Raw genomic sequence first — 15,027 nt, 5'->3', positions numbered from 1 at the left:
CAACTCCACAGTTGTCCTGGACTCCTCCTCTCCCAGGCCGGCTGGTCTCAGATGTGAGCACCAGCCCTCTGTCTTTTTCTCCCACGGGCTTTTTCCTGTATCCCAGGCCCGATTTGTCTTTTTGGGACCCAACAGATGCATTGGATTGGACAAAAGCTCTTTTATTTACTGACATTCCTTAGCCCTTCTCCCATTCAGGAGAGAGAAGTTTGAGGAGTTACTCGGCTCTGACCTTGGGTGGATGGGAAATGGTGTGGAGAGGAGAAAACAGGCGGTGTGGGAATGGGGAAAGGGTCTGTAGCAGTATTATCTTTTCCCTATCACAGGTTTCACGCCCCTGTTAACAAAATATATGATGATCAGCATGCATAAGATGTGGTAAAAAGGATGGAGGCAAGCAGGCACTGATAGATGAACTTCAGTCAGCCCACAGGACCCATGCTAAGGGGGGCAGTGCTGGGGTAGAGTCCAGAGAGAATCCAGGGTGGGATAACTCCCCCTCCCCCTCCAATGCATTCATACTTTGCATGAGTTGACTCATGGTGGCATAGAATGAGTCTGACAATGAGGCTGACAATGTCAAGCACATGGGCACCAGAAAAAGGTGAGACCAGCCCCAGAAAGGTGTGCTGGCATAGGAACGAGACTGACGCAAAGCTCTTGGTGCAGCGCTGCAACAAAGGAAGGTCAACTGGTATAGCAGCTCTGGGATAGGATCCACCCTGCTCAGTTATCAGGATCTTGGTGGAGATAATGCAAGTGGCTCAGGGCCCCTACCAGCTGAAACTGGCCCAAATCCCAAGGTACAGGAAAAAGAATGCTCAGGAAAAGTCTGCCACCACTGCCTGAGACCTCATAAGGGTAGGTATGGAAGGGGTGCTGTCTAAACAGATTGGGACTGGAGCTAAAAAGAAGAGTGGCTGGGTGACCTTGTATTTGCAGGGTCAGTGATACCATCAAGGACAGAGGTGGCATCCCCTCTGGGATAGACGCCATCAATGCTTCTGAAGTTGGGATTCTTATAAGAAGAGGGGCAAATCAGGGTCAATGTCAGGACAGGGCTACTTCTTCCCCTCTTCAACGTGTCCAGTGTGTTGGGCAGCAGAAGGCACCCTCGCTGGGTCAGCACCTGGGGGCAAAAGAGGTTGGCATCTTATTAAGCAGAAGGAATGATGACCCAGAATTTAAAGCAAGCCCCCTGCGGGTAAGGATATAAACACCTGAAATCCAGAGTATAAGATATAAACTTTCTACTAATGACTCATTGGAAGTTAGTGTATGTTCTTTTCTTATCCTTTGATTATTGCTGCATTTTAGCTTCCATATATACTCACTCCTCTTCGTCTTTTAGAAATCATCTTCACTATCATCTTGTCCTCTTCTAAAATTTCTTTTGTTTCCTATGATGGAATTTGAAAAACACATATACAAATATTTAGTAACAATTTTTCGCCCAGGGGTGAGAAAACCGTTACCTTGCAGTTACATGTCAGTATCACTAGGTGGCACTATAGTGAACTTCAGTCAAGCCACACTTAACTGCTTAGGGTGGGGATGATCTCATCAGACACTTCATCTTCCTTTCGAGTAAAGGCAGTGAACTTCATCTTCAAGTACTGCCTTTTCAAGGCATCCTCCCACCCATTCTTTACCTTAACTCCCACCCCATTCCTTAGCTTAACAGTCATGAGAGGCCAATACTACATTCATTTTCTTTTTAAGATTTTATTTATTTATTTGACAGAGAGACAGACAGACAGTGAGAGCAGGAACACAAGCAGGGGGAACAGGAGAGAGAGAAGCAGGCTTCCCACTGAGCAGGGAGCCCGACGCGGGGCTCGATCCCAGGACCCTGGGACCATGACCTGAGCCAAAGGCAGACGCTTAACGACTGAGCCACCCGGGCGTCCAGCCAATACTACATCCACTGTCAGCTGGTGGCATAAGCCACTCAGAAACCAAGTGTATCCTGTTCTCTTTCTTCATTTTGCCTCAACACCGGCTTGAGACTCCCGCCCATATTAAGGGCTCAGAGTTTCACCTCCAAGTATCTCTCATTCCTGATCCAGCTCTTACCCTAGGCCCTGTCTATGGCTCTCACCTGCCCTGGGAGGCTGATTCTGTACATCCTGCTGGTATCTTCTGGCAACCTCCTCAGGTGGTGGCTTAAGCGCTCCGCAGCAGAAGCAGCAGCAGCAGCAGCAGCAGCAGCAGGTGAGCAGAGCGCACAGGAGGACCAGTGTCTGAAAGGTAGGGAAGAGTGGCCTCGGCCCAGCATTTCCTCCATATCCCACCCCACAAAATGGGACAACAGAAGCAGCTGCCCTGGGAGAGAAGGGTCAGCTGTCCGAGAAGAGGAGGGTCATCCCTCCTTCCTTATTCTTTTTTTTTTTAAGATTTTATTTATTTATTTATTTATTTATTTATTTATTTATTTATTTATTTGCGAGAGAGCACAGAGGGAGAGGGAGAGGGAGCAAGGAGCCCAACGCGGGCCTCGATCCCAGGACCCTGGGATCATGACCTGAGCCGAAGGCAGACATTTGACCAACTGAGCCACCAGGCGCCTCCCGCCCCTTCCTTATTCTTAAGGGACTAGGAAGAATTGTATACCTTGAACCAGCAACTATTCATCGTAAAATAGTATGTGACGCCTTCTTCGCCAAAGTGATCATATATATATATTCCCAATGAGCCATGCCGGTCGTAGATTTTCCGCTTCTTAGGGTCACTCAGTATGGAGTGGGCTGTGTTGATCTCTTTGAATATTTCTGCTGCTTGAGCGTCCCCTGGATTCTTGTCTGGATGATACTTTAAGGCCAGTTTCCTGCCCAGGCAATACCCAAAAGGAGGGTGGGGAGAAGACGGTTGGGAAATGGCTGGGGAAGGAAGGTAGGATGAATGACAGGGATAGGTCTCTAGATGTGAAGAAGGAATGCATGAGTGCAAAGAATGGAGGCAAGCAGCCCAAGTCTAAATTCCTTGCCATGCCACAGTGAAAAGGATGATGGCCCCATCCAACCCAAAGTGAAGGCTTGAGGATTTAAAAATGGGTCAGAAAGCGAGGTAGAAAGAGAAGGGTTTAAGGTGGGGCTAATTCCAGGGTTTAGTAAGAGGCTGGGTCTGAACCTATAAGCCTTTTTGATGTCTTCCGGTGAGGCACCTTTCTTAAGCTCCAGCACAGCATAGAGGGTTGTCCCACTTCTGGACAGCTGGTGGGCTGCTTCATCCAAATGAGCCATGATCTGGGTCAGAGGAGAAGAAGCATTTGTGAGAACCTCCACAGGCGAGGCCATGGAGAAGTGAACTTCCACTGAGGAAACTCATTGCCTTCAGGGGCTAGGCAGGTAAAACGAGTACAAAGGGACAAGTATAAGACAACAGTGAGTGGGCTCTGTGACTAGCAGGAGCGTGCAGGTGACCAGAAATGACATCCACATTTTAAAGAGGAAACATCTCCTCACATTTCCCAGCGTCCTTCAGCTACGCAGCCCTCCAGACACCCCACATCGTGGAGAGGTGTGAGCAAGGGGAGGTCTAAGCCACGGGAGGAGAGTGATTTTATCTGGAACTACTAGTACCTTAAGCAAACAGCCCCGGGGCCTGTCCAAGCTCACTGCTGGGTCGGAAAGACCAGGGCAGACCAGTCCTCGATCAGGTTGGGTCAGGAACCGGGGAGATGCACAATTCCCACGGGAGACACAATTCAGACCAAACCCTGAGCCACCTAAGAGAAGTCAGGTGTCCCAAAGCCAGGCCGTAGGGCAGTGCTGCAGCTAGGCCAGAGACGTTCTTTTTCTCCTTAGTCTCCCCTCTCAAACCTCCGAGACGGGCCGCGGGGAGAGCATCAAGGGATGAAAACCAAAGCGAAAGGGATAGCTTTGGGGGCCTACTGGCCAGGGACCAGAGAGCAGGACCCCAGACAGTGGGAGAGACCTTGAGAGGCTGTGGCCCATAAGAGCCAAGACAACATGCTCAGAAGGGAATGCTCTGGTTCCCGGACGCCGTCTGACTCCGTGTGGCCTCCGCGCCCGGCCTGGTGCTCTACCTTTACCACAGAGCCGCTCTTCTCACTTGGGGAGGCCTCCCACAACCTTCATCTGGGTGTGAAATTTCACACCGCCGGGGTCCAGCGGCCAACTGCGCTTGCGTGCTGCGCCAACACTCCAGGCCGCTTTTTGGCGCCGCCGGAAAATCTGGGAGGTGCAGCTACGTGGGCCCTGGGATTTATTTCGCTCCAGGGCGTAGGGATCAGCCCTGCGCCAGCGGCCCTGCTACGTTGCCAGCTCTTCCGGTGGGCGTGGCCTGGGACGGGGTCATCCCTTCTCCGGTGGGAGAGGATCACCAGTCTTGGTGACCCGCAGGGCTCATCCACTCACCTAAGGAAACATATTGGGCTTGCACGCCGCGGTTGTATGAGAGGTATGGCTCCTGCAAGCCTTTCGCAAGACGTGTATTACCTTCCCTGTCTTCTTTTGCAGAGTTTAGGGGTCTCCACTTTGTCCTTTTTCCCCCCCTTCCACCTGGAAACTCCTACACATCCTTAAAGACTCACCTCGAATGTCCTGGGAATCCTTCCTTCTTTCCCCCAGTTGTTCCCATCTTGCTCTGTCAAAGCCTTTATTCTATTATATTGTAATTATTAGTTTGCACTTTCCCTTAAATGATAAACGATATCTTGAATTTTCCAAAAGTCACTACTGTTCTTCAAAAACTTCATTTAAATATTAGTATATCATAAGGATGTACCATAATGTATTTATATGATCCAGATTGGATACTTAAGTTGTTTCTAGCCATTTGATAGTGTAATAATAACCTTATAATGAAATTCTTATCTATAAATCTTCAAATAAATCTCCTCCCTGCCGCCTTCAGGTGGATTCCTGGAAGTGTATTATTGGGTCAAGGTGAATTTTTTAGAGGCCCTTGGATCCACGTTGCTAACTTTCTTCCCAGAAAGATAACAAAAGTACCAATTTACAGCCCTCCCGGGCTTGAGAGCACCTATCTCCACCTGGGCTGGCTTCCTGTGATCTCCAAGAGGAGGCAGTGTTTGCACCACTTATAACTTACCACTTTGTAATGTTGGTTTTCTTTATAGAGGAGCACTCAATAGCTCCCATAGCATGTACTTGAAAGAGCTTTAATAGTTCAATAATATTTCTCTGCTACACCTCGTGTGGCTTTTATCACTCTCTTCCCTTTATTACAGTTATTTGTGCACATTTACATCGCCTTCTGGGTGTTAAGTGGTAAATTAATCTTCCATCCCAAGAGATGTGAGCCATCTGAGTAAACTAAGGAGTCCATGTGCAATAGGTACCATGACCAGTGAATTAGCTAACTTATTTCTGTAGATCTGTGATCACCGTAGGGGTGGGGATGAAAAGCTTTGGCATCAACCTCCCAGTTCATAGGTTCTGGGTCAGAGGAGTTTATAGGTTAGTCACCTAAAAACAAAGGAGCTGAAGCTGACATTTTTTTCTGTGGTGGTTTGTACTATGATAAATTTCCCAACTAACTTTAAACTTTTCATCACCATCATGGGATGGCAGAACTAGCAGAGTAACCCAGGTTGTTTCTTTACTAGCACTGGGAAGACAGAAGAAGGCACTAGAAGTGCAGAGCACTTACAATTAATTTCTTACCCCAGTCTACAGGCCCAGCCTGGTCTGGCCCCTGCCTCTCGCTCTAGCTCTGTCAAGTACCACTGTTTTGCTTGCTCGGGTCTCTGCTGCACTGGTTTTCTGTCAGTTCTTTGAAGACACCTGTTCCCTCCCATGTCAAAGGCCTTAGGCCATGCTGCTCCCTCTGCCTGGAGGACTCCTCCTCAGGCTGTCTGCTAGCTGACTTCTCATCCTTCTAGGATCTCAACTTCATGTCTCCTCAGATAGGCCTTCTAAATTGAGTTCTACTTCTCTCTCTCCACCTCATAACACCCTCACCACGATTTGTGAATAGATGTTTATTTGTGTGTTGATTTGTTTAAGGTCTGCCTTCCCCAGTACAAGATGAACTCTCTGAGGGCAGGGACCTTGTAGGTTTGTTCACCATCTTTCACCTAGTACCTAGAACCATGTCTGGTTCACACCAAGTGAATTAATGATTTGTTGAATGAGCTACAGCAGAGGGAGCCCTCTGCTGGTCCAATGTAGACCTAGAGGTTGGGCCCTAGCAAGAATTTCCTAGAAGGGGTGCCTGGGTGACTCAGTTGGTTAAGCGACTGCCTTCGGCTTAGGTCAGGATCCTGGAGTCCTGGTATCGAGTCCCACATCAGGCTTCTGGCTTGGTGGGAAGTCTGCTTCTACCTCTGACCCTCTCCCCTCTCATGCTGTTTCTCTCTCTCTCTCTCTCTCTCTCTCTCTCTCTCAAATAAATAAATAAATAAATAAATAAAATCTTAAAAAAAAAGAATTCCCTAGAGGAACACTTAGCTGGGGAAGATTTTCCCTCCTATGGCCCCGAACAAGAAAAGATAAGAAAAGGCAGTAGGGGAGATAGTAATGGTGATTTGGAGCTCCTTGGTTCTTGTTTGTCTTATCTTCCTCAAGTTCCTAACACAGTTCCTGGGATATTGTAGGTGCTCAATGAATGTCGGCCGGTTGAATGAGTAAGTAAACATTGTGTGTCTTCTCAGAGGCACTGTAACCTACTAATCTCCTTTGATTCTCCCAGCAGCTATGAGCGATGGTGTGATCACACCCCTGCTTCATAGAAGTGAGCCCAGAGAAGGAGGGCAAATTAGGTTCTTCTCTGAGAAGAGTTAGTAAACATCTTTCACATCTTGCCAGAGGCTCCAGAATGATATTACTTCTTATCATTGCCCTCTGACATTCTAATTAATTCTAATCATGGTTCCTGGCTCTTGAAATAACGATTATCTTTAAGTCTTCTGAGCCTCTGGTCTAAATGAAAGGACACTGCAGCCAGGAAGCTACAGACGTGGAAAGAAGGCAGGCAAGTCAGCCTGGCATCCTTTGGCTAGAGGCTCTCCACTTTGCCTTCACCTAGAAACAGACCCCATCTGGCTCTGTTTCTATGCACACAGTCTCTTCTGACACTCAGCACAATACTAGGAAGAACACACAAGCCCAAAATCAGAAGCCCTAGGCCTTGGTTTTGACTCTGGCTCTAATGAGCCATGTGATCCTGAACAAGTCACTTAATCTCTGAGGCTCTTTTCCCTCTTCTGTAAAAACCTGTGCCATTCCACAGGGTTGATGTCAAAACTAAATTAGATTTGGTTGTAAGAAAAAAAATGGAAAAAATAACTATGCTAAAGAATGATTTCAGGCCAAAACCTTCTCGAGAATCATTTGCCCTCAAGTCACTGATCTTAGAGTTTACTATCTCACAGTTTGGTCTCTCCTGGGGAAAATCAAGAAGCATCCCTTATTTACCCACAAACAGCTAAAGTTTAATCATATAGCCAGAATACACATATACAGACAGCAGACATTGGCATATTTATACCCAAAATATCATGCTCTTGAGCATATGCAGTGGGAGAGAGAGATCACAATTTGTCATTCCCAACTACTAGGTTCTAGAATTGCATAGTTTTCGAGTTGTAAAGGAACTCAGAGGCTTAACTCTCATCTAATGCCTTCGTTGTGTAATTGAGGAAAGTGTGGCCCAGAGAGAAGGAATGACCTGCTCAAAGTCAACCAGTGAGAGCCAGACCTAAGTCTTCTAAGAGTCTCTGCCATCCATGTCTGCTCCTTATACACACCAGCTCCCTTCTCGCTTTAAAACTGAGGTCTAGGGGTGCCTCGGTGGCTCAGTCGGTTGGGCATCTGACTCTTGGTTTTGGCTCAGGTCATGATCTCAGGGTCGTGGGATCTAGCCCCACATCGAGCTCTGTGTTAAGCGGGGAGTCTGCTTGAAGATTCTCTCCCTCTGCTCCTCCCCGACTCATTCAGATAAATAAATAAATAAATAAATCTAAAAAAAATAAAGTTGAGGTCTAGAGACAGGCCAAAGCTGTAATTGATATTTGATATCCACCTCCTTTCATTATGTCAGGTAATGTCCCTCTTTCCCACCCTCCAGCGGAAGGCATGCTCACTATCTGGGACAAAATATCCCTGGCCCGGCTTGTTTGCCTGTCCTCTCTTGGGCAGACATCTCAGGTGGGAGGTGGAGGGCTTCCAGCCAGAGAGGCTGCTGTATACCCCTGTCATCTCTGACCTGCAACCCCAGACTGCAGAGCTAAGGGCAGGCTGACAGGGCACAGCTGTCTCACCTGTAAAATGGAAATAATAGAGTGTACCTCTTAGGGTTGTTAGGAGGACTAAATACTTAATTTGAATAGTGCTTGGCACATGGTAAGTGCTATGTTATTGTCATTGTCATCATCATCATCATCCTTTCCATCTGGTCACCTCTCAATTTTGTAAAGAGAGAAGTTGCTTTTCATTTTGTCTCTGGGAAGAAGGGAAAACTCAGGATCCTTCCTCTAGGAAGATTTGCAAATTGTCTTTGGAATTGTTCTATCCCCTTTCTACATCCTTCTCTCCGCCTCTTAGAACCCCATATCCTTGTTCCCCTACCCAGCACCCTCATGCTGCCCTCTTTCTATCCAAAATATCCTTGCCAGTCCTCCCTAAGCAGTTAGAACTCCAAAATTACTTCTGTCACTTCTCCTTTCAATACTTTTTTTTTTAAGAGAGAGCACGTGTGCACACGCATGCGCGTGGTGGGCTGGGGACGATGCAGGAACAGAGGGAGAGGGAGAGAGAATTTCAAGCCGGCTCCATGCTCAACACCAAGCTGAAGCAGGGCTCAGTCCCACAACCCTAAGATCATGACCTGAGCCAAAATCAAGAGTTGGACGTTTAACCTACTGAACCACCCAGGTGCCCATCCTTTCAATATTTGTAATAAAAAGTATTACCTCCATAAAATGAGCTCATCCCTAAGGGTTGGTTAGGTGGAAAGCAACCTGATTAAAACACAATAATTCAGGGGCACCTGGCTGGCTCAGTTGGTGGAACATGTGACTCCTGATCTTGGGTTTGGATGTTCGAGCCCCATGTTGGGTGTAGAGATTACTTAAAATTAAAATCTTTAAAAAACAAAAACAAAAAAAACCCCACTATAATTCAACTTGTAGTGAGAACGACTATTAATAAATACCTCACTCTCCCCATTCTTACTAACACAAAAGGAATAACTGGCAGAATTTCAGGCAGTGTGATTGAATGAAGTAAAAAAGACCAAGCTGTGTTTTGGGGAAGACTTTGGGCCTTAAATAACTTTTCTCTTTTTCCGTTCACTTTCACTTCTTTTCATTTCTGTGGCTCTGCATTATTCTGGTTCTCCTACATCTCCAATAAGTTTCCTGCCACCACCACCCCCCCTTTCTGGCTCCTCTTTGTTTCACTTCCTGACTGTGCATTCTGTATGGTTTGGTCCTTAAGCTTCCACTTGGGCTCTCTCCTCTCCACTTCAGAGATCCAGTCTGCACCCACGGCTTCAGATGTCATAAGTAGGCTTTAGAGTCAGTTTAAGGTTATCCACATGCCAGTCTCCCACCGCCTCCAAACCATATTCCCCATACTGGTTGTTCCTCTTGGTTTCTCTATTGATATTAATGTTATGGCTATTTCCAAGGTAATGGTGCTCAAAACCCAAACACTACTTGTCTGTGGATTCATTATTTTCCCCCAATTCAGCCCAAAAAGTCTTACTAATTTTTTTTAAATTGCTCTTTCCTGTGTCCCTTCTTTACAGCTCCCCCCCCCACCTCAAAGCATCCAGTTAAAGGATTTCCATATCACACTGACTGTTGTTCTAGCCTCCTAACTGTTCTCCCTACTTGAAACTCCCTACAGTCTCATGCTAGATATGGCTACCAGATCAGTGTTTGTAAAGCAGTGCTTCTATCCTTACCACTCCTTTGCTCATGGCCTAGAGGATGCAAAACAGCCTTTTAAATCAGGCAGTAAACTCTACAACTTGATACCAACTTAGCCCTCCAAGTGCATTGTCTACTGTTGTCCTAAGGTGACCCTTCCATGACAGACGGGTCTCCCCCACCCCAAATATTCCTGTTCTTTCTCACCTCTATGCCATTGCTCTTGCACCATTTCCCCTTGTGAATTGTCCTTTTTGTTAATTCACTTACTCAACAAATATCTGTTAAACATTGCTATATGCCTAGTATCTTGGATACAATGATAATCAAACTCTTCTTTGTGCTCATAGATTATAGCCTAGTGTGGAGGACAGACATTCATTAATGTCTTCAAGGAGTGCCTGAGTGGCTCAGTCGTTAAACGTCTGCCTTCGGCTCAGGTCACGGTCCCAGGGTCCTGGGATTGAGCCCTGCATCGGGTTCCCTGCTCCTCGGGAAACCTGCTTCTCCCTCTCCCACTCCCCCTGCTTGTGTTCCCTCTCTCACTGTGTCTCTCTCTGTCAAATAAATAAAATCTAAAAAAAAAAAAAACAAATCATTAATGTCACCAACAAATATTTATTAGTCTTTATCATGTGGCAGACACTATTCCAGGTGCTGGGGATACAGCATCTTATTAAACAGACAAAAATGTCTGCCATCATGGAGCTTACATTTTGGTGAGAGGAGATAGTATTTTAGGTGGTAATAATGGCTGTGGAGAAACATAAAGCAGGGGATGCAAATAGGGAATCTTTGAGGTGAGATTGCAGTTTTTAAAAGGATAGGCAGAGAGGGCTGGTGAAGGTGATATTTGAGTCAAGACTTAGAGCAGGTCGTCAGGTGAGTCATGAAGACATCTGATAGAGTGCATTGCATGCAGATGAGTAAATGCAAAGGTCCTGGGGTGGAAGCATGCCTGGTGTGTTGTAGGACCTGTACAAAGGCCAGAGGGGCTGGGGACGAAGGTGGGAGTGGTATGGAAAGGAGATCAGAGGGGTCTGTGGGGCTTTGCAGGCCACTGGAAAACCTTTGGCTGGTACTGAGGGACATGGGGAGGTAACGGTATCTGGCCTAGTTGCCTAGTCATTGGATTGAGAAGAGATTGTAGGGCAATAAAGGCAGAAGAAGGAAGATATCAAAGAAGCTACTGCAATAATCAAGAAGACAGATGATGGTGGTTGGGACCAAGGTGGGAGCAGGATTTGCTGCCATATCGGATGCGGGGTAAAAATTGAGGCATCAGGGTAACTCTAAGGTTTCTGGCTTGAGCAAATGGAAGTATAGAGTCGCCATGTTCAGACATGGGAGGAGAGCTAAAAGAAAAATTTTGGACGGGGTGACAATCAGGAGCTCAGTTTTAGACCAGTGAAGCTTGAGATGCCTAGTAGATGTTAAGGAGGTGAGGTCAAGCTGACATTTAGGTGTTTGAGTTTGGAGTTCAAGTGAGAACTCTGGGGTTCATTGTATAGATGCCATTTCTTTTTTTCTTTTTTTTTTTAAAAAAGAAAATTTCAAACGCAAAGATAGAATAGCACAGTGATCCCCTATCTACCCACCACTGAGCTTCAACAATCATTGCTTTCTGAAGTTTCCAGATAGTATTTCAAGCCTTGAAACTGGATGATATCTCCATGGGAGTGAGTGTAGAGAGGTAAGCGAAGAAGGTGACCCAGTCCTGGACCATTCCGGTATTAAAGGGTTGAGAAGATGAGGAGGAACCAGCAAAGAAGACTGAGGATAAGCAAGTCAGTGCAGTAGGAGGAAAACCAGATTATGGTATCCTGGAAGCCAAGTGAAGAAACAATTCCCAAATGATGATGTAATTACAGTATGATAAATACTGAGGAAGAAAAATAAGTGTGCAATGAGAATGTATAACATGAGGACTAACCTAGTCTGGGGATCAGGGAAGGCCTCCTGGAGGAGGTGATATTTCAGCTCCATCCTCCCTCATCCTCTCTATCTCCAATTAAAATCCTGCTTTCTCCATCTTGCTTCCACTCTGACCACCAGCCCCTTTTTTCCCTGGGGTGGCTTTAACGAGGAGTATGTGTCAGCCACTAGGGGGCCCTAGGGACACAGTGATGAGAAAGATAATTCCTGCCTTCAGAGAGCTTGTATTCTAGTGAGGAGACAGACAAGCAAACCAGTTTGTTTCGGTGTACTAAGTGCCACCATCACATAATCACTGTAGGCCTTGAGGGCACATAACTCCGCCTGGTGGGGGAGTCAGAAAGGCTTCCTGGAGGAACACGTGAGTGGTGAATGGAGTGGAAATTGGACCTCCTTGTTACCTCTCCCCATACCCTTCAGCCTGGCTTGGACTTTCCCAGTGTTAACCCGTTGCCTGCATGCTTGGCCTCCAAATCTTGTCTGAGATCCCTAGCCCAGCCTAAATCCTGACTTCAGGGCTGGACTTGGCTCTCTCTTTCTCTCCCAATATGAACTGGTCCAGCCTGGGTTCCCTGAACCCCCCTTCTGACCTGCTCTGCCACACTCTGTTCTGGGACTGACCTGTCCTCCTGAGAACTTCCAGAGATTCCTGCTTCCTTCACCCCTTTGGGATTCAAAGTGGCCTAAGGAATCTCCTTGGGGAAAATTGATACCTGAGGCAGGACAGGACTGACATTAAGAGCATGTGGGTAAATCAGTAACCAAAGCCTGCAGAACAGAAATATCTTGCAATCAAGTTAAAGCCAGGAGGCGGAGGAAATGCATCTATCTTGTTCACCAGGAATTTCCAGTTACCCTAACAAAGTGCATGGCAGGAGGTAAGTGTTCAGTAAATGTTGAATGAATAGTTCTTACAAGATTTCAGTTCCCTACAGCCAGCTCTAAGTTGCCCTTCTAACTCCTGCCTAATTTTCCCAGCTCCTAACCAGGTGCAAAATGCCTTCCTCAGAACTGGCATTCAAGAGGACCCTTTGCAAAGATTTTCATAGGACCACCTGATGGCTCTTTGAGTGAGAATCAGGTGCAGGCAGTCTGTTTCGCTGCCAGGCTTTTCTTGCATAAAATTCCAAGCACAAGCAAATGTTGGTATTCTCCCCGCTGGTGCCCTCGACTTCTGGAGCCAGCACGTTCCAAGGCCCGACACCGAAGGAGCCGCGGCAGAGGACAGCCCTGTAATCCATCTGCTCCCACACTTCTTTCCCCTCCCGCCTGCTCGCTCCCCGCCCAGTAGCGGGCGGGCGTCTGCCGGCGTCTGCGCCCCCTCCCGGGAACCCGGGGCTGCTGTCTGCGCGCTGTGGACCGACTGCCCAGGAAGGGAAATCCCGGAGGAAGCCATTGTTGTTAAGTCCCCTGTTGTCGTCATCGGCTAAGGCGTGCCTAGAAGCCCCTACCCCGCACAGGGATCCGCGGTTTCTCCCCATTCTCGAGCTCGCCTGCCTGGGCCGCTTCGGGCGAGGCTACAGCATCCCAGCCCTGGAGTGCGCGGTGGCCCCTCCGCAGCCCAGCTCCAGGGCTCTCAGAATTGGGGAAGCCCCAGGCCCGGTGCGAGCTTCAAAAACCGACGGCGCCTAGCGGGACTTGCCGGGGCCCTGACCTAGGCGGACGGGGCACGAGTTCCACCCCGCTCTAACAAGGACCTACAAGGTGACCTTGGCCGGTGGCTTCCCCTCTCGCTACCTCAGTTTGCATCCCCGAGACCCGAGGAAGGAGCTGAGGCCCCACTCCTCTAGGGGAGGTTGGAGGGAGAGAGGACCCCCACGCTCACTCCCTCGCCCCTCGCCTTGCGTGGGCTTTGGGCTGAGCCTTCTGCGGGGAGTAGTGGGGAGGGTGCCGAATAAAGGCTGGCGCTGGCCCCGGGCGCGGCGTGGGTGGAGACGCGGCGCCGGGGGCTCGCGCAGACCCTTTGGTTCTTCCGTTCCGCACCGTTCCCCAGCGCAGTACGCTCCCTTCGTGCACGCCGCCCGCAAACGTTGGCAAGGGCCTCACTCTCCCCCGCCGGAGCAGCCAGCCCGCCGCCCAGCTTGCCTAATCCGTTCAAGCCTCACCTCCTCCGCGAAGCTCTCCCGGGTTAACCCTATCTCTTCCAACCACTCTGTCTGGCACGTGCTCCTAGTGTTTGTTTGTTCCGGGTTTTTTTGGGGGAAGTGTACACGCAGTCGCAATGTTTGGGATAATAACGTTGGGGCGAAGTGTCTGTCCCCGGAACCCCAAATGAAGGACGCCCAGTGTGTTCCTTAGGAAGGGTGCCCGTGGATGGGTTTCTCTCCTGGACTCACCAACCGCTCCCACCCTCCACGCTTCCCCATCCAAGCTCACTTTTCTCCCTCCTCCTCCAGACCCTCCTCCTCACAGAGTGTCACAGCTTGGAGGGCACAATGCAATCCCCACCCCCATTTCCTTCTACAGTGGCGGCAGGTGTGAGGGCCAGAGAGCTTTGAGCATTTGAAGGTTTGACTCCGGGCTCAGCCACCCACTTTGCTGTAAGTCACTCCTTCCCCTGGGTTTTAATTAAAATGAGGCAGAATAAGGTAATGCCCAGCCAGGTGCTAGAGGTTCGGAGGTAAAGAATCACCTGCTGACAAGCTGCAGCCTCCCTCCAAGAACAGTGGGCTTGTGACCAGAGATGTGGCATCGCTCCTTCCTCCTCTCGTTGTCCCAGCCTGGGGAGCGCGCTGTCTTCAGTCGCCAGTGCGGTGCCCTGAACTGGAGAGGGAAAGAGGATGATGTTCCAGTCCCAGCGTTTTATTCTTCGGCTGCCTGACCCTAGACGCTTCTTCCTCTGGAACTCAGTTTACTCATCCGAAAAATAGGGATAGTAATGGATTGGAGGAGAACAGGAAGCTTTTGTCACCCAAACTCTCTATAAAAATAAATGATAATGAGCGGTACAGTGCTTGGCAGCAGATTTTGCATGCAAATTCCGACCCCACATCCTCCACAGAGGGGTTTCTGGCCGGGGTCCCTGGAGTTCTCCCGGATGTGTCACTGCTCACCCCACACTCTTTCTGGTTCTCTCGAGCTAGGTAATGGACCCACACCTGTTTCTGCCTCCGTGTGGGGGGCTGGACGACACCCCCCACCCCGTGCAGGCTTGCAAAGGGAGGTGTTCCTTGGGGGAAGGTTGGTTGGGAGGTGCCGAGGCTTGAGGAGCTTGGCTTGGAACCCGCGGG

The 15,027-nt window shown here is 48.6% G+C and overlaps 1 protein-coding gene across 3 annotated transcripts; it reads right to left on the bottom strand.

Annotated features, from left to right (window-relative positions):
• Positions 1-988: 988 nt before the first annotated feature.
• Positions 989-14,453, bottom strand: DNAJC5G (DnaJ heat shock protein family (Hsp40) member C5 gamma). Of its 3 annotated transcripts, none has more exons than XM_073897157.1 (6): positions 14,430-14,453; positions 3,130-3,245; positions 2,614-2,827; positions 2,102-2,243; positions 1,335-1,400; positions 989-1,129 (listed from the first exon to the last, which is right to left on the bottom strand). In XM_073897157.1, the coding sequence occupies exons 2-5, from the start codon at positions 3,240-3,242 to the stop codon at positions 1,348-1,350; spliced, it is 522 nt and encodes a 173-aa protein (XP_073753258.1). In that variant the 5' UTR covers positions 3,243-3,245; positions 14,430-14,453; the 3' UTR covers positions 989-1,129; positions 1,335-1,347. The 3 variants fall into 3 exon arrangements, with proteins under 3 accessions (XP_073753258.1, XP_073753259.1, XP_025723381.1); XM_073897158.1 differs by lacking the exon at positions 14,430-14,453 and adding an exon at positions 4,075-4,162; XM_025867596.2 differs by lacking the exon at positions 14,430-14,453 and adding an exon at positions 3,937-4,071.
• Positions 14,454-15,027: the final 574 nt, after the last annotated feature.

This window comes from Callorhinus ursinus, unplaced genomic scaffold (genome assembly GCF_003265705.2).
Source record: "Callorhinus ursinus isolate GAN/ISIS: 27379988/994484 unplaced genomic scaffold, GSC_fseal_2.0 scaffold10, whole genome shotgun sequence".
Lineage (NCBI taxonomy): Eukaryota > Metazoa > Chordata > Mammalia > Carnivora > Otariidae > Callorhinus > Callorhinus ursinus.
This window is presented reverse-complemented; position numbering and strand designations above follow the sequence as displayed.